Here is a 22,134-nt window from a genome sequence, read left to right on the forward strand (position 1 = left end):
AATCACTGCACAAGTTGATTATACATGTTGATTGTGTCATTTAAGAATAACAGAAATCTCCAGGAGAGGAAGAATGAAGGGGAGTAAGTCAGAGGGGGAGACTAACCAGGAGAGACGATGGACTCTGAAAAACAAACTGAGGGTTCTAGAGGGGAGGAGGGTGGGGGATGGGTTAGCCTGGTGATGGGTATTAAAGAGGGCACATTCTGCATGGAGCACTGGGTGTTATGAACAAACAATGAATCATGGAACACTACACCAAAACAAATTATGTAATATATGGTGATTAACATAACAATAAGAAATTAAAAGATTTAAAAAAAAAAGAATAACAGAAATCTCAAAGAGTGCTTTTTCATGACTTCAGAAAAGAAAGAACTAGTAAATGTCAGTATTTCCTTATTGAAAGATTTTAAGTACAACACCCTTAGCTGAAAACTGTTTTATATTGTATAACATTTGAAGACATTACTTATACAGGTTAACAAAAGAGAAGGAATGACATGATTGCTTTGGAGATATTATACATAAGTATATATATATTTATATATATGTGTGTATATATATATAAATTATGTGCACACACACACGGATGTTCTCTAATACTAGGCTTAATGCAGTTAAACCTAGATTTTAAAAAAATCTTATTCATATGCTTTGTAAAAAAGTTGAGTAATTTAGAGTACTAACTCATATTTTCATAACTTGTAGACTTCAAGAATTTATGCTTCTACATTTAAAAAAATGTAGAAATGGTAAACTTAATCTGTCAAAGTGTGATTGAAAAGTTAAATATCTATATCTACCTATATCTGTATATATCTATATGCTTGCCAATTATATATGTTATATATTAAAAAATTAAATACACACATATTTGCCAATATTTCAGTAGACCTCAGCAGACAATTATCAGAAATTTATGGGCAATTCTGAAATGCTAATAGAAAATTATTATTTGAAACTCTCACTGTATCCCTAACCCAGAGCTTTGGTTTCCCTAAAATATGCATGTGTCAGAACAATTATTGTACTGGTAAAATCTTGAATATTTTCCCAACAGACTCAGATGAAAGGTATCTTCCTATGGTTTTTAAACCAGAAGTAATTCAATAACTATAAATAGTAAAACCAACAAATTAGTACGGTTTTTTATTGGGGGGTTCTGTACAGAAGATCACCTAGACTGATTTACCACATTGGATTTTTTTTTTAAAACCCTAGAACGCTGGGGTGATAGATCATCTGTGTGAATATGTTCTTTGTGAATTAGTAAAAAATGCTTCAAGGACCGAAGTGGAAAAGCCATATCATTCAACAATATGGCACACTTTTAGTCTTGGTAGTTATTTGGCAAAAAAAAAAAGTGTGCTATTTTTCAGCTGTTGGGATTTTTGACCTCTTCTTGCCATTAGAGTATTCATGAGTTATAATTCCTTTGATTGTTTTTCATTCTTTTTGGTGTGTGTGCATGTGCTATTATGCAGAATTCTATCAAATTGCCTCTCAAGAGATCAAATGTTGAGAAGGTGACCAATGTGCAGATCCTGGTGTTGTTCCTGCTGCTCCTGGCCATGTCCTTGGTGAGCTGTTTGGGAGCCATACTCTGGAATGACTGGTACAGAAAAGGCATTTGGTACATCAGGACAAAGGGTAAGTGTCCAAGGGTGGTAAGAAGCTACCATTTTGGGAGCCGTAATGCTGTAACCCTGAGGGTTAATGAGTTTAGAAACAATGTTTCCTTCTTAAGATTGTTCTGCCAGTTCCGCATAATCTTGGCATTCCAGAAAAAAGGAGAGGGAGGAGTCAAGGCAGAGGAATGAGACTGTGAGCCAGACAGATAAGGCCCACATCTCTGCCTCTACCACCTAGTCACCGGGAGAAGTTGGACAAGGCTTTTTACTTGTCTGGGCTTCTCTTTTTACTTCTTCTTCCCTCATTTGAAAATAGCGATAATACCCACCTCACTGGGTTAGTACAGTGCTCTGTGGACAATGAATGATGCCAAGAAAATGATGACAAGGGGCCCCCCCGAAGGGGATTCAGTGGTTAAATTGACCAGAAGGTCAGTAAAAGATTTAAAGGTAAACTATCCTTGGCATTAAAAGTTCAGTCTTTTTTTTTTTTTTTTTTTGGCTTATGTCTTTCCATGTTTTCAGAATTAGCTGTCGTACATCCTTCTGCCTTTTCTCATCTATCAGCTGAGGATTTTAAAAATTTTTCTAACTTCCTTTGAGAGGATCTGTCTGGGAGCATCTTAAAAATAAAGAAGCTAAGATAAAGACTTTGTAGATTGGATAAAAAAAAATCAAAGATTCATTCTCACGCAATCTGGATTTCTAGATATACCTATCCAGTTTTTATCTCAAGCTTTTAGATTTTCAATGATTTCAAAAAAGTAATCTCAATTTAAATGTGCTTGTTTAATTTGTCCAAGCCCGGGGCTGTGAATATTATATTTTGAAACAGACATAAATTCTTACAGAAGTCACTGATATTTTGTTGCGGATAAAATGTGTCAAGTTCTACATACCCTACAAATGACCTGTTCTTTCCTTCTTGATCAGATTTCTTGAAAGAAGAGACAACCCTCATTGTTTCTATTTTCTTGCATCCTGGTCACTCTTGGGTCCATTTCCATCTGCTGTCCACTTCAACCAGTCCACTGGAATTGTGGCTCAAGGGAAGGATCAATTCCTAATTGCCAAACCCAGTGGTCATTTTTTTAAGTGGGATCTAACTGGACCCCTGCCACCCTCTTCTGATATTTTTTTTAAACCATCTCTTCCCTATTTGATTCATAGAAACTTTGATCCACCTTTTAAAGGCTGGTATTTTTCAGGACCCTAGGTTCACCAGGAATGTCTCAACTTGAGTCCATAAATCCTAAAAATTTTGTGAGAACTTCATTCATATATGTATATGTGCATGTTTTTTCCTGCAGAAGGGCCTTCACTGGCTCCTTAGGGATCACCTTGTCCAAGAAAATCCTTCTAAGAGAGCTCACTTGCTCTAATAATTTCACCTGTCATCCATCAGTTGATGTCTTCTACCTGTTTGCCTCAAGCTCAGATCACTCTCTGAATTATTAACTCATTGTTGTCTGGACATTGCTTTGCAGGTATCATGTAGACTTCTTTTTTTTTCAATTTAATTTAATTTTATTATGTTATGTTAGTCACCATACAGTACATCATTAGTTTTTGATGTCGTGTTCCATGATTCATTGTTTGCGTATAACACCCAGTGCTCCATGCAGTACGTGCCCTCCTTGATACCCATCACCAGGCTAACCCATCCCCCCACCTCCCCTCCCCTCTAAAACCCTCAGTTTGTTTCTCGGAGTCCATAGTCTCTCATGGTTCATCTCTCCCTCTGATTTCACCCCTTCATTTTTCCCTTCCTTCTTCTGATGTCCTCCAAGCTATTCCTTATGTTCCACAAATAAGTGAAACCATACGATAATTGACTTTCTCTGCTTGACTTCTTAATTCAGCACGTACAAAATTAAATGCATCTTTTTTCCCCAAACCATTGTCTTTTTTCAGTATTCTCCATGTAAATTGTAGGTACTCCATCCAACCATCATCCAAGCTAGAAACATAAAGGTCACTCTTAGTCCTCCTTCTCAGCTTCCTCCTCTTTTCCCGACTCCTACCCCTATGGCCTTCATCATCCAATCAGTCCCAAAGTCTTATTCATTCCACCTTTTCAGTATTTTCTCTGTGTGTACTCTCTTTTTCATCCCTGGACAACTGTCACAGTTTTCCAACTGGTTGCCCAGCCCTCAGTCAAGTTCTACTCCAATTCATTCTTCATACAGTTTCCAGAGAGATGCAGATAAAAAATAGGAATACATGCAGTAGCTTCAGTGTATCCTGTTGTTTATACTGGCATGGTAGACTACTGCCTGATGGCCCACTGCTTGTTTTTGTAAATAAAGTTTTATCGGAGCACAGCCATACTTATTTATTTATGTATTATCTGTGATTTATTTCAGTGCTACAATAGCAGAGTTGAGTAATTGAAACAGAGACTATGTCCTGCAAAACCTAAAATATTTACCCTCTGGCTGTAAACTCCTGGCCTACAGGGTCAAGATAAATCTCCTTTAGCATGGTATATCAGGACTTTTATAATCTGGTCCTATCTCCATCACCTGATACCTCACCACTTCTTCCTGAGCACTTGGTCTCTATTCACAGAAGATTGACTTTTGTTCTATTTCATGATCCTTCCATCCACCAGTTGCTTCAGCATCCCCAGGCCTTTCATCTTGTGCTCCTTTCTTCTGCTTCAAATGCATCTCTGGTCCCTTCTTGACTGGATACCTGTCACTTCTCATTTCGGTCCAAGATGAGGTATTACCTTCTCCAGTAGCATTTCCTATATCTTATCTTCCTCTTTTCATTTAATGAGGAGCCCTCTTGGCTTCTATAATGATATCCTGAATAGACATCATTCCATTTCCATGTTTTACAATTATTGTTTGTCCCTCCCCCCAGCTAGACTGTGAATTTTTGAAAATTGTGAATTTTGGGGAATCACTGTATCTTTAACTCCAAGAACAGTGCCTTTTCATAATAGGAACTCAGTAATTTTTTGGCTAAAAGAAATAATTTTATATTTAGAAACAGAACTATATAGTTTTCTAGTCCAGCCCCTTGTTTTATGAAAGTGAAACAGATTCTGTATATTTCCCAAAAAGCACAGAGGAACTTAGTGGCTTATTTGGAATGAGAATCCATAATTGGCTCTAGACTACTACACCACTCTACCAGGATATTCTAGTCCAAAAGAAGAAAAAGGTATTGGGTAATTAAAGTATAACTGTATTTTTAATAATTAATAAATATATCAAAGCACTTGATCTTGTCTCCACTTCTCTGTCCATCAAATGGTCATAATAATATCTGCCTCTAGTATTCCTAAAAGAATAATTTATGACCACAAAGTAGTACAGTAAGTATAAAAGTATAAATATGGCAAATAGGGGAAAGTTCATAAACTGAATGGTGACAAGAGTTTGAATAGATATGATAGCGAATTAAACTTGACTTTTGTTTTTATTTTTTTATTTTTTAAAGGCTTTGTTTGTTTATTTGACAGAGAGATAGAGAGCACAAGTAGGCAGAGTGGCAGGCAGAGGGAGAGGGAGAAGCAGGCTTCCCACCAAGCAGGGAGCCCAATGCGGGGCTTGATCCCAGGACCCCGGGGCCACAACCTGAGCTGAAGGCAGCTGCTTGACCGACTGAGCCACCAGGCGCCCCAAACATGACTTTTAAATTGATGGAATTTAGAAATCTAGATTTAACTACTGTTCTAAATTACAAGTGTGCTCCCTTTTTAGGAAAAATGGATATAAAGTTTTAACTTAAAATTATTATTTAATTTTGAATTTATATATTCATATTTGTGTTTAATTACACTTTACAAATCAATTTGTGTTTAGTTCTTTTCAGTTATAACCCCACCTCCCATAACTCAACATATAAATTTAATATTTAAGGTTGAGATGTAAGTTTTGAGAAAGACATGTATAAAGCAGCATGTATATATCCCCTGAATACCTTCTAGATATTTTTCAGTGCATTTCTGTGAAATTAGATTGAATTTTTATTGGAAAATTACTCTCTCAAATGTATCCATCTCTTTAAAAAGGAGGATATCAGGGGTGCCTGAGTGGCTCAGTCGGTTAAGTGGCTGCCTTTGGCTCGGGTCATGATCCCAGGGCCCTGGGATCGAGTCCCGCATAGGGTTCCCTGCTCAGCAGGGAGGCTGCTTCTCCCTCTCCCACTCCCCCTGCTTGTGTTCCCTCTCTCGCTGTGTCTCTCTGTCAAATAAATAAATAAAATCTTAAAAAAAAATAAAAAAATAAAAAGGAGGATATCACTAGGTTTTACAAAGTATATTCATTTTCTTTTCTTTTCCTTTTGGCTTCACTTTCCTTCTTTCCCTGAGTTTTAAAAATCATTCATTATTTGTCTTCAAGCCATGTAGTTCCTGCTAAATAAGATGTCATCCCCATTCTCTTCCCCTCATCTTCTCCATTTAACAAACTCCCTTCTTCAAACTTTGCTGCACCCTCTTTCTGGGCCCTCCACTTTGTGCTGTTGTTGTGACTCTCCGTGGTCAGTGCTAGCACGGAATTCATCACGCCGTGCTTCCTGACTCATCTTCCCTTCTCAAGCTGCATCCAAAGCTCCCTGAGGCCGGGGTCTATCTCTTGCTAGATCTTGTACTTTGATACTTGCCATCCACCCTATTACACGGTTGGTGCTTCACTGATTCTTTAAAACCCATTTTGATGTGTCCATTTTCGTTATACTTTTAAGAAGTTTCATGCAGAAATGCTCACAATTGTAAAAAGTAATAATGCAAACAAAGATGAAAGCTATTGCCTGAAGCTGTGACATGATTCCTCTGCTCTTCTTCCGCAGATTACAGCTCCCACAGTTTAGGGTTTGACTTATTGGTGTTCATCATCCTGTACCACAATCTCATCCCCATTAGCCTGCTGGTCACTCTGGAAATTGTGAAATGTGTGCAGGCCATGTTTATAAACTGGGTGAGTATTGAAATCAGAATGTTTAAAAAACAGTTCTCTCTTGATCTGTAGCTTTGGTTTTGAAAATCAGCATAGCAGTTCTCACCATGGGGCTAGGACGTGGGCCAGTTGTGCTTCTGACAGGAAAGCCAAACATTGGTGTCAGCCTGACTCCAACATGCCTGGGCCTCTCTGTGTCACTCTTGAGGACACCACTGTTTCATATGTTTATTCTAACTGAAAGGGAAGATTTAAGAGTTAGTGGCTTAGTAGCAACTGTGAAGAGATAGCCCATTAAGAGAGAACCCATTCAGCGGGAAGCCTGCTTCTCCCTCTCCCACTCCCCCTGCTTGTGTTCCCTCTCTCGCTTTGTCTCTCTCTGTCAAATAAATAAATAAATAAAACTTAAGAAAAAAATATAAGATCCTCGAGAGGAGTCCAGTAGACTTATAATAGATTTACATATCTTGGCAAGAGTGACAGAAACAGCTATTTCAGAATCATTTCACATTAAGGAAAAGATATCTTAAGTGAAAGCCATGCATTCACTTAAGTAAATACTTAATAACATGTGACTGAATGAATTTTCCAACTTGAATGTATGGTTGCAATTTTCAGTTCTGTTTTAAAAGATTTTTCCTGGAAGTAAGATTTTTGCTAGATATCTCATTAAAATGATCTCCCTATGCCAATAAATTACCACCACTTGAAGGGTACTGTTATTTTTAACAACCACAAAATGAGACAGAGTGCTTTTAAATGTATTCCCATAATTTTCATAGGAATGCTGGGAGATCAGTGTTATTGCTCCCATTTTACAGATGTAGTAGCTGCAAAGCACCCTCAGGATCCCACAGAGTGAGAGCCTGAGGCAGAGCTGGGATTTGGAAGCCAAGTCTTCCAGTACCAAACCAACGATACACTGACATTTGTTTCTATATAGCATTGCCTCTCCTGAATCAGCTCTGCCAACGTATGTGAGACACTAGCACCCGAGACTCTCCAAGTATTCTAGACTCGCCATTTTGAATTCTTTCTCATGTCAGCCATGTCAGAAGACCAGTGGCGGTACAGTCGACCTGAAGAAATTTTGAGCCTAGTTCTGACTGTGTGTCTCGGCTATTTTGTTCATGTCTTGCAGGATGAAGATATGCATTGTAAAGGAAATAATGTCTATGCCATGGCCAGAACATCCAATCTTAATGAAGAGCTTGGGCAGGTGAGGGCCCCTTCAGGGACTGGGTACGTGACAGGAACTTTGAAGAAGGTGGATCTAGGGAGAGGGTGAGCAAAGCCGGAAGTGCTGAATTCAGCCACAGGCTGTAGTTAATATGATACCTATATGGAGCTTCAAAAGTAGGATTTGTTAAAAATATTGATAATGCATCCTGGGTTGCAACCTAATACAGGTTATTAATGTGCTTAGGAAGAGGCAGGTAGGGAAAGCTTCAGTTAGCTCTCAAGTTTTCACTTAGCTTTTAGGGAGTCACAGGAGCTTGGAGACCTGCTACATGTGGCCATGCTCCTGCTTCCCTAAGGCAGATGACCCTTGGGGAAGCTTCTGGAGCTGCTGTAAAATTTTCCACCTGCCTAACCCGTGTACCCTCAGGCCTTTAGTCCCTGCAATACACTACAAAGGGGCAGAAATGATGCCAGGTTACCAACAGACAGTTGGTTACCTTCTAAATGACAGTGGCGTGGTTACAAGTAGAAATTGTTTTTAAAAACTCCCACAGTTATTTGTCAGTTATACCACAGGACAGCTGGAAGAACCCAAAGAACTCCCACGGTTGTGTGGTACCTGACAGGAGGAAGACTTCTGATTGTTATTTTTCTGTAATTACTTTTTGTTCTTAATATATTTTTTTACAAGATTATAATTTTCCCATCTTTCAATTAATTGGAGGCAATATGTAAATTATGGTAAAAGCAGAATTTTGGAGTTAAGCTTCCTAGGAATGAACCCTGATTTCACCCATTTATAAGCAAAGTCACCATGGGCTTCTGAGGTAACTTGTTGGCCTTCATTCCTCATTTGTAAATCAGGAGAGATGATAGCATCTACTTCAGAAAGTTGTTCGGGGGATTGAATAAGATAATGTATTTGTGGGATGCCTGGGTGGCTCAATCAGTTGAGTCTGCCTTTGGCTCAGGTCATGATCCCAGGGTCCTGGAATCGAGCCCCGCATCTGGCTCCCTGCTCAGCGGGGAGCCTGCTTCTCCCTCTCCCTCTGCGTGCCGCTCTGCCTACTTGTGCTCTCTCTCTGTCAAATAAATAAATAAAATCTTTAAAAAAAAAGATAATGTATTTTTGATATACTCAGCATAGTACCTAGTATGAAGAAGGGATTTAATTAATGCTAATAATTATAACCAGCAATTTGCATATATGCTTTCTAATTTAGGGTCACCTTGTATAGTATCATTTGAATAGAGAGTTCGCAGTAAATAATTATTTTAGAAGGTTTCTGGTGCCTGGAAATGCCTGATAAGAGAACATGAACAGCATTTTTACCTTGGACAAGTAAAGAAGGAGGATGGAATCATCAGCATTCTAGCAACTTTTCTGCTTATGAAAATCTGATTACTTGCTAATCCTCTAAACATATGTTTTCTGTTGACAGTTAGGAAAAGATTCCTTTATCTACCTTGCCTTGTCAGTTGACTCTAGCCTCTTTAGGGTGGTAATTAAATATAATAAAACTGGCTGTGGAACTCAAGCTTTAAAAATTAATTATATTGTTTATGTAGGTAATACATAAAGATAAGGGCAGAAATCAATGAAATTGAATATTGTCTTATTAATTAATTAATTAATTAAACCCTATAGAGGGTTTAATATTCAGAATATATCAAAAAACTACAACTCAATTGCAAACCACAAATAACCCAATTCAAGAATTGGCAAGGGATTTTAATAGGCATTTCTCCAAAGAATATATATAAATGGACAATAAGCACATGAAAAGTGGTCAACATTACTAATATTTAGGGAAAAGCAAATTAAGACCTCATTGAGACACCATTTCATGCCCACTAGGATGGCTACTATAAAACAATAATACCAACAGAGAGCAACAAGTGTTCATGAGGACGTGGAGAGAATGGAACCCTTGTGCACTCCTGGTGAAACTATAAAATGATGCAGCCACTGTGGAAAACAGTATGGGGAAACCTCGAAAAATTAAACTGAGGATTACCATATGTTCCAGCAATCCAACTTTTGGATATTTTCATGAAATAATTGAGAGTAGGGACTCAAAAACTGTATGCAGGTGTTTTTAGCAGCCTTATTTACAATAGCCAAATGGTGGAAACAACTGAAATTCCCATCAATAGGTAAATGGTTAAACAAAATGTGGTATATACATGAAATGGAATATCATTCAGCCCCGAAAATGATTGAAATTCAGAAACATGCTACAACATGGATGGACCTTGAATCTCACACTAAATGAAACATGCCAGACACAAAAGGACAAGTAGTATATGATTCCACTTATATGAGGTACCTGGAATAGTCAGACTCACACAGAAACAGCATAGTGGTTACCTGGGGCCACGGGACAGGAGAGAATGAAGGGTTAACTATATCATTGAGGTGATAAGAGGTTTCAGTTTGGGATGATGAAAAAGTTCTGGAGGTGGATGGTGGTGATGGTTGCACAATTATGTGAATGTGCTCAATAACATTTAAAAATGGTTAAAATGGCAAATTTTATCTAGGTACATTTTACCACAATAATAAAAAATGCTTTAACACTGCCTCTTTCCCTTTTTTACTGAGCTATAATTGACACATAGGATTATATTAGTTTCAGGTGTACAGCATAATGGTTTGATATTTGTAAATATTGCAAAATGACCATCACGATACATCTAGTTAACATCTGTCACCATATATAGTTACAGAGTTTTGGTGATGAGAACTTTTGAATTTGCAATAGAGTATTTTTTTTTGAAAATGCAATATAGTAGTATTAACTGTAATCACCATGCTCAGGATTTATTTTATAACTGGAAGTTTGTACCTTTTGACCCCCTTTGCCCATTTTGCTCACCCAACACTCCCTGCCTCTGGCAACAACCAATTTTTTCTCTGTAGCTATGAGTTTAGTTATTTTTTTCAGATCACACATGTGAGATCATGTGGCATTTGTCTCTTTGTCCGACTTATTTCAGGTAGCATAATGCCCTTAAAGTCTTTTAATGTTATACAAAGGGCAAGATCTTCTTTCTTATGGCTGAATTGTGTGTGTTTGTGCACGTGTGTGCATAATTATGTATCATTATATATACACCACATTTTCTTTATCCGTTCATCCATTGACAGACACTCAAGTTGTTTCATCTTGACTATTGTAGATAATGCTGCCATGAACATGGGGGTACTTATATTTTTTCAAATTAGTTTTTTCATTTTCTTCAGATAAATACCCAGAAATGGAATTGCTGGTAGTTCTATTTTTAATTTTTTGAGGAGCTTCCATGCTATTTTCCATAGTGGTTGCCTCAATTTACATTCCCACCAACAGTGCACCAAGGGTTCCCTTTTCTCCACATCCTCACCAACACTTGTTATTTTTTGTCTTTTGGTAATCGCCATTCTAAGGTGTGAAAGTGATATCTCATTATGGTTCTGATTTGTAGTTCACTGATGATTAGTGATGCTGAGCATCTTTTCATGTGTCTGGTGGCCATTTGTATGTCTTCTTTGGAAAAACATCTGTTGAGATCCTCTCCTCGTTTTTTAAGTTGGATTGCTATTTTGCTGTTGCATCATATGAATTCTTTATATATTCCGGATACTAACCCCCCTCACCAAATATATGATTTGCAAATATTTTCTCCCATTCGTTGTGTTGCCTTTTTATTTTGTTGGTGGTTTGCTTTGCTTTACAGAAGCTTTTTAATTTAATGTAGTCCCACTTCTTTATTTTTGCTTTTGTTGTCTTAGTTTTTAGTGTCAAATCCAAAAAAATTCTCACCAAGACTGATATCAAAGATCTTACTACCTATGTTTTCTTCTAGAGATTTTATTGTTTCGGTTTCTTCTGTTCAAGTCTTTAGTCCGTTTTGAGTTACTTTTTCATATGGTGTAAGAAAGTGGTCCAGTTTCATTTTTTTGCATGTAGTTATCCAGTTTATTGAAGAGACTGTCATTTATTTATTGAATACCATTTTTTGAAGAGGCTGTCCTTTACCTAATGTGTATTTTTGGCTCCTTTGTTATAAATTAATTGATGATAGGTGTGTTCGTTATTTCTGAGTTCTCTATTCTGTTCCATTGATCTGTGTGTCTGTTCTTATGCCAGTACCATACCTTTGGATTGCTATAGCTTTGTAATGGAGTTTGAAATCAGGAAGCATGATGCCTCCAGCTTTGTTCTTTTTCAAGATCGCCTTGGTTATTTGGGGTCTTTTGTCATTCCATACACATTTTAGGATTGTTTGTTCTAAATCTGTGAAAAATGCCATTAGAATCTTGATGGGGGTTACTTTGAATCTGTAGTTGGCTTTGCGTAGTATGGACATTTTAACAATGTTGATTCCTCCAATGCGTGAATGTGGAGTATCTTTCCATTTGTTTGTGTCTTTTTCACTTTTTTTTTTTTTATCAGTGTATAGGTCTTTCCCTTCCTTGCTTAAATTTATTCCTAGGTATTTTATTCTTTTTAATGCAATTGTAAATGAAATTGTTAATTTCTCTTTTTCTGGTAATTCATTATTGTATAGAAATGCAGTATTACACTATATGTTAACTAACTAGAATTTAAATAAAAATTTTTAAAAAATTAAAATTAAAAAGAGTGAACCATAATGTAAACTATGGACTTCAGTAATAATGATAAGGCAGTGTAGGTTTTTTGACTGTGACAGATGTACCACTCTGGGGCAGGATGTCAATAGTGGGAGAGGCTAATCATGTGCTGGAGCAGAAGATATATGAGAACGCTATACTTTCCACTAAATTTTGCTGTTAACTTAAAACTGCTCTAAAAAATAAAGTCTATTTTAAAAAAACTCAAATAAAAAAAATTAAAAAGAAAACAAAATGCAATAGATTTTTGTATGTTGACTTTATATCCTGTAACTTTACTGAATCCATTGATTCTAACAGGTTTTTGGTGCAGTCTTTAGGGTTTTCTATATATGAAATGTCCTCTGCAAATAGTGACAGTTTTACTTCTTCTTTTTTAATTTGGATGCCTTTCATTTATCTTGCCTAATTGTTCTGGCCAGGATTTCCAATGCTATGTTGAATAAAGTGGTGAGGGGAGGCATCCCTTCTTGTTTCTGATCTTAGAGGAAAAGCCTTCAGCTTTTCACCGTTGACCATTGGTGTTAGCAGCAGGCTTGTCACATTGACCTTTATTATGGTGAGGTTTGTTCCTTTAACCCCACTTCATTGAGAGTTTTTATCATAAATGGATATTGAATTTTGTAAAATATTTTTTCAGCCTCTATTGAGATGGTTGTATGATTTTTGTCCTTTATTTTGTTAATGTGGTATATCACATTGATTGATTTAACTATTCTTATATCCCTAGAATAAATTCTACTTGATTATGTTGTGTAATCCTTTCAATGTACTGTTGAATTCAATTTGCTAATGTGTTGTCAAGTATTTTTGCATCTATGTTCATCAGGGATATTGGCCTGTAATTTTTTTTCTTGTGGTGTCTTTGTTTGGTTTTGGGGTGTGTGTGTGTGTGTGTCTATATATCTACTTAATGTTTTCTAGAGACTTTTGATGAGATTTCTTGTGGCAAAAAAATGAACTTGGACTTCTGATTTTCTTAGGTTTGATGGCTTGAAATTTACTTTGCTTATTAGCATAGAAATTTCCCTGCAGTGTAAAACAAAGAAAAGAGAATCTCTGAAAGAAGTATAAATATTAAAGGTAGAATTTTTATAAACTGAACTTCCTGTTTCCTAAAAGTCCAAAGATTTTGAGGATTTGAAGAGAAAGAACTTGATTTTGTCTTTGTTCTCTAAATATAGTTTATGTTGTTTATCATGTTTGTTTTTTCTTTGTTTAGGTAAAATACTTATTTTCTGATAAAACAGGAACCCTCACTTGCAATATTATGACATTTAAGAAGTGTACCATTGCAGGTATAATTTATGGGTAAGTGTTCTTATTGCCATACTCTGTTGAAAATTCTCGTTTTTGTCTTAAATTAATTAGCCTTTATTTACTTCAAAACTTATATGAATTTCTAATAACATAGCTATATCTGAATGAGATGCCTGGGTGATAGACATTGGGGAAGGTATGTGCTATGGTGAGTGCTGTGAATTGTGTAAGACTGATGAATCACAGACCTGTACCCCTGAAACAAATAATAACATTATATGTTAAAATAGTAGGAGGGGAAAAATGAAGGGGGGGGAATCGGAGGGGGAGATGAACCATGAAAGACTATGGACTCTGAGAAACAAACTGAGGGTTCTAGAGGGGAGGGGGTGGGGGGATGGGTTAGCCTGGTGATGGGTATTAAAGATGGCACATACTGAATGGAGCACTGGGTGTTATATGCAAACAATGAATCATGGGACACTACATCATCAAAAACTAATGATGTAATGTATGGTGATTAACATAACATAATAAAAATAAACAAAACTTACTATAACCCAAATGAAAATTTGCAGTTGTTAAAAAAATAAGGTTTATATTTACTTTTATATGCGCTTAGAATTCCTAAAGCATTTTATATCTATAGTCTTAAAACCATTATATTTCCTCCCTCATTTTCCCTCAGAAATCAGTCAGACAGAAGTGATATCAATTTGGAAAAGTTAAGGTAACTAGACAACATTCTTTTCTACTTTGTCCATGCTCCTCCCTTCCCGCGCCCCCCATGGACTTTTTATCAGTATTGGAGTTCTGATATATGATAACACAGCTGTCCCTTGTCAAGACCTACAAAGGCAGTTCCCAGAAATCTCCCCTGGATAGATCTTTCCCATGTGATATTCAAAGAACCCAGAATCCAGGCTTTGATTTGTTGCTTTTATAGTTACTCTGTCTTAAATTCTGTATAACTATATGGAATTCCACAAAAATTTAGGCATTTTCTAATGCCATTTTGCAACCTGAGTCCTGATAGGATTATAATTTGATAGAACTTTAAATATTTACTATATAGTTTACCCTTGAACAACACAGAGGATAGGGGTGCTGACCGTCCCCACGCAGCTGAAAATCCGTGTATAGATTTTACCTCCCCAATTAACTACTAAAAGCCTACTGTTGGACCAGAAACCTTACTGATAATATAAACAGTTGATTAACACACATTTTGTATGTGTATTATATAGGGTGCTCTTACAATAAAGCTAGAGAAAAGAAAATGATAACTAAGAAAATTACAAGGAAGACAAAATACATTGACTGTATGAGAAAAATCTGTGTATAAGTGGATCTGCACAGTTGATACCCATGTTATTCAAGCTCTACAAACTTGATACTGTAACTTACTGAAAACGTGTTCACTTGAGGTCCATTTGATTGCTAACTGGCCCCATCAGGAATTTTAGTTACAACAAATCTTCTCTGTTCTTCCTCAGTCTGTCACCCTCTGTCATCACAGAGTCCTGTGAATTTAATGACCCAAAATTACTGCAGAACTTTGAAAATGACCATGTAAGTCTGCTATTTTCACTTAAAGCCAACAGGGGTAATGCTACATAACTTTAAAAAATATATATGGTTTATTAAAAGGTATAATTTTCTCAGCCAGGACAGAGTCTTGAAATTTTTTTTTTGATGTTAATAAACAGTGGACTTCATGCTGATATTAGGAGGAGTGTGCTACACTTGTTAGTGTCAATGAATCCAAACATTAAGAAAGAATATTTTACTATGTAGCAATCTATGTAAGAAAATCTCTAAATGCTTCTAAGCTATTTGGTTCTATTGTATGTTACCAATATCTTCACTTACCAGTTTTAAGATACTGATCTACTTGATTTGAAATCTTGATCTTCTCAAAAATAAAAGTGATCTTTTAAAACATAAAGCTGTACATGCCCTTCCTTTGCTTAAAAACCTTCAGTGAACTGACACCCCCTCTTAAGATAAAATCCTAATTCATTACTGTGACTTTCTCTCCATCCTCATTCTGTGTCATTGTTCTCCTTGTTCAAGATGCTGGAGTCACACTTGTCTTGAAGTTCACAAACCTATGAATCTGTTTCCTGACTCAGGGCCTTTGAAAGTGCTATTCCCTTTGCCTAGTATGTACCACAGTCACATGTCAGTGAACACAGCTAACTAACCTTTCCATTTAGGTCTTAATTTAAATATTATCTCCTCGATGTATTCCCCCCCATCACCTCCCTAAAATAGGTCCCTCTATTCTCTGTAACAACCCCTATTTTTTCCTCCAGCTTTGAGAAACCTCTTTCCCCAGTGAGACTAGAAGCTCCAAGAGAGCAGGGTCATCTTCACTGAGGTCTCCCCAGCCCTGCACTGTCTCTACCTCGGTGGCCACTCCACAAACACATTTTGAATGCATGATATGGTTTTTAGTCAGTGCCTGACTCTGTGTACCTGAAGTGAAACCACAGTTGATACAAATTGCAGACTATATATTAAGTCTTATGTCACTGGTCTTGGAAGAGACTCATTAGCTCTGTGCCTTTTTTATAGCCCACGAAAGATTATATAAAGGAATTTCTTACCCTGTTATGTGTGTGCCACACTGTTGTTCCTGAGAGAGACGGAAAGAATATAATCTACCAGGCTTCCTCCCCAGGTAGGTGCTGTGTGCCCCTAGAGCTCCTGGTAGGTGATGAGCCTTGAGAAGAGGCGATATACTCCTGCTGATCCCTGGATTGCTCCTGTGTTGCTCCTTCCCCAGACTTCTCACGGGTCAGGGGTACTCATGGTACTGGGTAGTTACTGGGGCTCTTCCCTACACCCCCAAAGACTGCCATAAGGAGGCTGGTCAGGAGGGCTCTCTGAGCTGGGGTTCAATAGAACATTTACTTATAACCAGTAACAAGGCAGGAGTAAGGTTAAGGCACTGCACCATGTTGTGGAGATTCTCTTAATGGCTTTAGAACAAAACCATAATGAGTACTAGGAAAGAACTATATCTTAACCCCCCTAAAAAAGGCCTATTTAACGAAATTTCCTCTTTTATGAATGCCTTCTGGTACCTAGATAAGTGCATTTGGATCAAAAAAAAAAAAAAAGGCCAAGTTTAAAAAAATATTCATGGTGTTTTAGTACTGGAGAATGGAAATCTGTTTCAATTAAATTCGGTATTAACGTATTTGCTCCATCTCCATTAATAGACTTTTTATTGACAGATGAAGCAGCTTTAGTGAAGGGAGTGAAGAAGCTTGGCTTTGTTTTTACTACAAGAACGCCAACCTCTGTCACTGTAGAAGCTGTGAGTAACGTCTTACATACTTTCTCATGGTTTACACGCCCCTTCCAGAGAGACAGAAGTAGAGTAGTTGAGCGGAGAAGCTCTGGAATCTCAGAGCCTGGGATTCCCACCTGGACCCACACTTTTTCAGCCATATTCTCAGGCATGTTCCTTAACTTCTGTGTTTGCCCCAATCTTCTTATCACGCATGTCATAGGGTTTTTGTGAGGATTAAATGAGTTAATATATGTAAAGCAATTGGAATTAGTGCTTGGAGCAGAGAGAGTGCTCAATAAAAGTGAGCTATTTAAAAAAGAATCATCAGATCTTCAAGAAATATACTATTTCTTAATTTTTTAACGAAAAATTAAAAATTTTCAAACTTTTTGGTGAGTTCTCTTGTGTTGATTTGTTCATTATATGTAATATATGTTATGTATCTGTTTTTCTTGTTTTGTCTTGATGACCACTTACCACAAGCCTTTGATACTATGGGGAAGAATTGAAGCAATGTGAACATGGTGCCCAACACACTCAGTTTTTTTCCTAGTAGTTAAGGATGCCTACTAGACATTCAGTCCTTAGAATGGACTGACTGATTCATCTTTATATCTGTAGTATGTGCCACATGGACAACTCTCAAATTATTTGAAATTCTGAATTGCCTTATTGGTGAATTGATCATGGCTACAGGAAGTCAAGAGGCTGTAACTGGAAAAATTTAGAAAAGAAAGCAAGTTTAATTGATATAGAATTTTATAGCATGCCATCTCTTTCCCTGGGTACCTCTTCAAATTAACGATTAAGGATTTTGTTTGATCTGTGCAATTTTATGAAAAGACTTGTTTTCCCATTTCTGCTGTTGATTGTCTCACTTACTCCATATAACCTTGCAACATGAGAGTATTCATAAAATGTTTCTAGTAGTGCTGATTTTATATTGAAAGAGGTGTTTTAGTCTTAAATCTGCCCTTTGAGAAGTATTTTTGCCAATAGTCCCCCAGTTTGCAAACAATGTTCTTGCCAGAAGAGGGCACCATTATTTCATCAGGTTTGCAAGGAAATGTGTTATTTTGAAAAAGATGTGTAGTTGTAGGGTAGGTAAAACTTTTTTCTGATTGGGAGAATGAGCTCTTTTGCAGGATGAGTACTTTTTTTTTCCCCCCTCGGGTAAGAAGATGTTGTCTTATCTTCCTGTAGATGGGAGAAAACTTCACATTTGAAATTCTTAATGTCCTGGAGTTTTCTAGGTAAGATACCTTTTCATTCTGTTCATGTATCCCCCGGGGCTCCTTCTGTGACTCTTCAGTTAAGATTTGGTAATGCAAATCAAAACTTTGATATAGAATCACAAAATTCTAGTTAGCTTCCATCCACTCTTTAATCTGAGCCTGGTGCTCCCTTCTTTGGGTATCATTAGGCCAAATCCCTTTTTGTAGCTGAGAGGAGGTCCCATACCTCTCCTTCCTAGCACTTGTCAGAATCAGACTTGAGGTTTACATCTGGGTTACTACTTACTGACTGTGTTGCCAACTCGACTCTCAGTTCCAGGAGGGCGGGAGTCACCTTCTGTGGAAGTAAGTGCTCAATAAATATTTGATGAATGGATGAACATTGGATATTATTTTTCCAAATAAACCCAACACTATTTCTTTAAAAAGAGATAGTGAATTAATTCCTTTTTGTCTCCCCCAAAGGAAACAATGTGCATACAAATCCTTCTCTCCCCGGAGACTTCAGAGGGCCTCCTGGTCCAGCCGCTGTGGCCTGATCCCCAAAGCCTAGCGGGGGAATATTGGTGATGATTTTATTTTCATTGCCCTGTTTTGAAGATTCACAAAGTCTCATCTCTTAGACCATCTGAGCATTTCTAATGTAGAATCTGAAAAGTTAGAAAAGGAAATGCTAGAAATTTAGAAAAGGAATAATTCATTCTTTTCAAAGCCAGATGACTTTTTTAAATCATGTTTTTTTAATGCCTTGTTGGCCAATGACACATTAAAAAAAAAAAAAAACGCTTTGAACCTCAGTAAAGTTGTTGTCAGCTTCTCTTTTCTCTAGGAAAGCTTTTTCTCAAAACTTTTTTTTATAAGAAAATGTATCTTAATGTTCATTTTAGCTTTCCCTACTACTGGAACACTCGTTTCCTGTCCTTAAAATAATGAGCTCCTAGTTAGGTGACACTTAAATAACTCAATTGCCTTGAGTAGTGTTCTAACAGCTAAGTAGGTAAAGCAATTGCTAGTCCCTGTCCCTTTTGACAAGTACTTTCTAGCTCAAGGGCTCAGGTGTAGGATTACTCACTGGGATCCTCCTTGGATCGTACAACACATAGAGTTGTGGGATATGACGATTATCTGAGAAGGTGCTGAGTGACTGTTTGGGTCTCTTAAAAAGTGGTTATAGGCCATGGAGAGCCATTCAAGGGTTATGGTCGGGGAGTGACAAGATGTGGAAGAAGGCAAAAAAAAAAAAAAAAAGAAACCAAACCTGATTGAGCCCCACATCGGGGGCGCCCCCTGCTTGTGCTCTCTCTCTCTGTCAAATAAGTAAATAAATCATTTATTTGACAGAGAGAGACAGCGAGAGAGGGAACACAAGCAGGCAGAGGGAGAGGGAAAAGCAGCCTCCCCGCTGAGCAAGGAGCCTGATGCGGGGCTCGATCCCAGGATGCTGGGATCATGACCTGAGCCAAAGGCAGATGCTTAATGACTGAGCCACCCAGGCGCCCCTCTTTTTTTTTTTTTTTTTTTTTTTAAAGAATCTCAGTTTAAAATGTAGGTAAATCAGAAAAGGAGAAAGAAACACATTGGCCTTTTCACTAACGGTCAGCTGAGGACTTGTAAATTTGGTTTTGTGTGTGTGCCTTAGCACCATGTACTGAGGAACATAGAAGCTAATAATAATTCTTATATTGTTTTAGTAATAGAAAAAGGATGTCTGTAATTGTCCGAACTCCTACAGGAAATCTCCGGCTCTACTGCAAAGGGGCTGTGAGTATAGGGATTCATTATTCATATTAACTCCTTCCCTCTGTTTCAACAACTTGTAGGAAGCCTTTTACAACTTCACAATATTTTTAAATGGTGTTACTTTGTGTCTGCTGTTGGGCTGGTTGTTGAGAGATTTATCCAAGACTGAAACAGAGTAGCCCCAAAGCTTCCCCAACAGTCAAGCCCATTGAAATTTATGGTGGTTCACACCAGAGTGTTTATTAAGCTTTAATGTCAGTGACAAATTTGTTGTCACTCAGTTGTTCTGTGGAGAACTAATGGTTAGATTGTTGAGGCTAAGGGTTTATTAGCAGGAATTTTGATCCCAGTTTCCAGCCCAAAGTGTTTGGATTTGGTAAATCTCAGGAAATGGCTTAACCTCCGTAAAAACCTTTTTTTTTTTTTAAGAACTTATATATTTGTTCACAGCCATAGGCAATTAAAAGAAAAACAGCTTTATTCAGGTAAAAGTGACATAAAATAAACTGCACATATTTAAAGTGTACATTTTGATAAGTTTTGACACCAATGTGCTTTTTGTCACTCTAGACTCATTTGCGTTTACTAAATTTTATATAAAGTCACGTAGGATATATGGCTTTTTGTCTGGCTTTTTTTTACTCATAATTATTTTAAAATTCATTCATGTTGTAGCTCATATTAATAGTTCATTTCTTCATATTGCTGAGTGGTGTTCCATTGTATGGATATATCAGTTTGTTCATCCATCACCTGTTAATGGACTTTTTTTTTTTTTTTTTAAAGATTTTATTTATTTGAGAGAGAGAGAATGAGAGATAGAGAGCACAAGAGGGAAGAGGGTCAGAGGGAGAAGCAGACTCCTTGCTGAGCAGGGAGCCGGATGTGGGACTCGACCCCGGGACTCCAGGATCATGACCTGAGCTGAAGGCAGTCGCTTAACCAACTGAGCCACCCAGGCGCCCCTGTTAATGGACTTTTTGTTTGCAGTTTTGTCTACTACAAACAATGCTCCTATAAACATTTGTGTACAAGTCCTTGTATGGGCACATAGTTTCATTTCTCTTTGGTAAATATCTAGCAGTAAAATGGCTAGATCAATGGTAGGTGTATTTTAACTTTTTAAAAAACCACCAAACTGTGGTCACATTTCTACCAGCCATTGTCACCAGCACTTGGCATGGTTAGTCTCTTTAATTTTAGCCATTCTCATAGGTGTGTATCTCATTGCGATTTTAATTTACATTTCCATGCCATGACTGATGATAGTGAGCATCTTTTCATGTTCTTATTTGCCATCTGTGTTGGGGGTTCTCAAGATTACCCATATGTTTTTAGTGGATCTCTAAAAGGATTCATGATTATATGCATGGCTAAGATGTATTATAGTAATGTAGCAAGGACACACAACCAGATTATAAGGGAAAAAGACAGGCAGAGTCTGGAGGAATCCATGTGCAGGCTTCCCATGGGTGTTATACAGGGAAAGTTTCTATCAGCTCAAAGAATTGAATACCAGCCAAGTCCCTTAGATGCTATCCAAGAACCAACCTTGTAAGGAGGTCTTTCTAAGGATAACATTCTCTGACCTGCTTTGGTAACTCTTTTCTGTGCACCATCCACTTATTTTCTTTGGTGAAATGTCTGCTTAAATATTTGTCCCTGTTTTTATAACTGTTTGTGTTTCTTTGTATTGAGTTTTGAGAGTTCTTTTTTAATTTTTGGATATAAGTTCCTTATCAGATACATGATCTGCAAATATCTGTGGCTTTTTTCATTCTCTTAACAGGTCTCTGAAGAACAGGAATTTGTAATTTTGATGAAGTCCGATTTAACAATTTGTTCCTTTATGGGTCATGCTTTTAGTGTCCTAGCTAACAAATTTTTGCCTAATTCAAGGTCACAAAGATTTCCTCCTGTTTTATCCTCCTTTTATAGTTTTAGGTTTTACACTTACTTCTGGGATCCATCTTGAGTGATTTTGGGATATGGTATGAGACATGAGTAGGAGTTCTTTTTTACAGATGAATATCTAATTTCACAGCACCATTTATTAAACTGTTTATTCGTTCTTCACTGAATTGCCTTTGCACTTTTGTAAAAAATGAACTGTTTATATATATGTGGGTCTATTTCTGGACTTTCTGTTTTCTATCATTGTTTCGTTGGTTATCTTTACACCAATACCACAGTATCTTGATTATATTACTTTATAATAAGTCTTAAA

The 22,134-nt window shown here is 37.1% G+C and overlaps 1 protein-coding gene across 13 annotated transcripts in view; it reads left to right on the forward strand.

Annotated features, from left to right (window-relative positions):
• The window catches only part of LOC113919824 (phospholipid-transporting ATPase IB-like), a 237,857-nt gene that overhangs the window by 92,546 nt on the left and 123,177 nt on the right, over positions 1-22,134 (forward strand). For 12 of the 13 annotated variants that reach the window (XM_027589591.2, XM_027589588.2, XM_027589592.2 and 9 more), the window contains 10 exons: positions 1,488-1,653; positions 6,441-6,568; positions 7,689-7,766; positions 13,591-13,679; positions 14,317-14,358; positions 15,125-15,200; positions 16,209-16,314; positions 16,874-16,956; positions 18,136-18,185; positions 19,859-19,928. In XM_027589591.2, coding sequence (XP_027445392.1) covers positions 1,488-1,653; positions 6,441-6,568; positions 7,689-7,766; positions 13,591-13,679; positions 14,317-14,358; positions 15,125-15,200; positions 16,209-16,314; positions 16,874-16,956; positions 18,136-18,185; positions 19,859-19,928 — 888 coding nt within the window. The remainder of the gene's footprint in view (positions 1-1,487; positions 1,654-6,440; positions 6,569-7,688; positions 7,767-13,590; positions 13,680-14,316; positions 14,359-15,124; positions 15,201-16,208; positions 16,315-16,873; positions 16,957-18,135; positions 18,186-19,858; positions 19,929-22,134) is intronic. The other variant, XM_027589594.2, reaches the window with a different exon arrangement.

This window comes from Zalophus californianus, chromosome 3 (genome assembly GCF_009762305.2).
Source record: "Zalophus californianus isolate mZalCal1 chromosome 3, mZalCal1.pri.v2, whole genome shotgun sequence".
Classification (NCBI taxonomy): Eukaryota; Metazoa; Chordata; class Mammalia; order Carnivora; family Otariidae; genus Zalophus; species Zalophus californianus.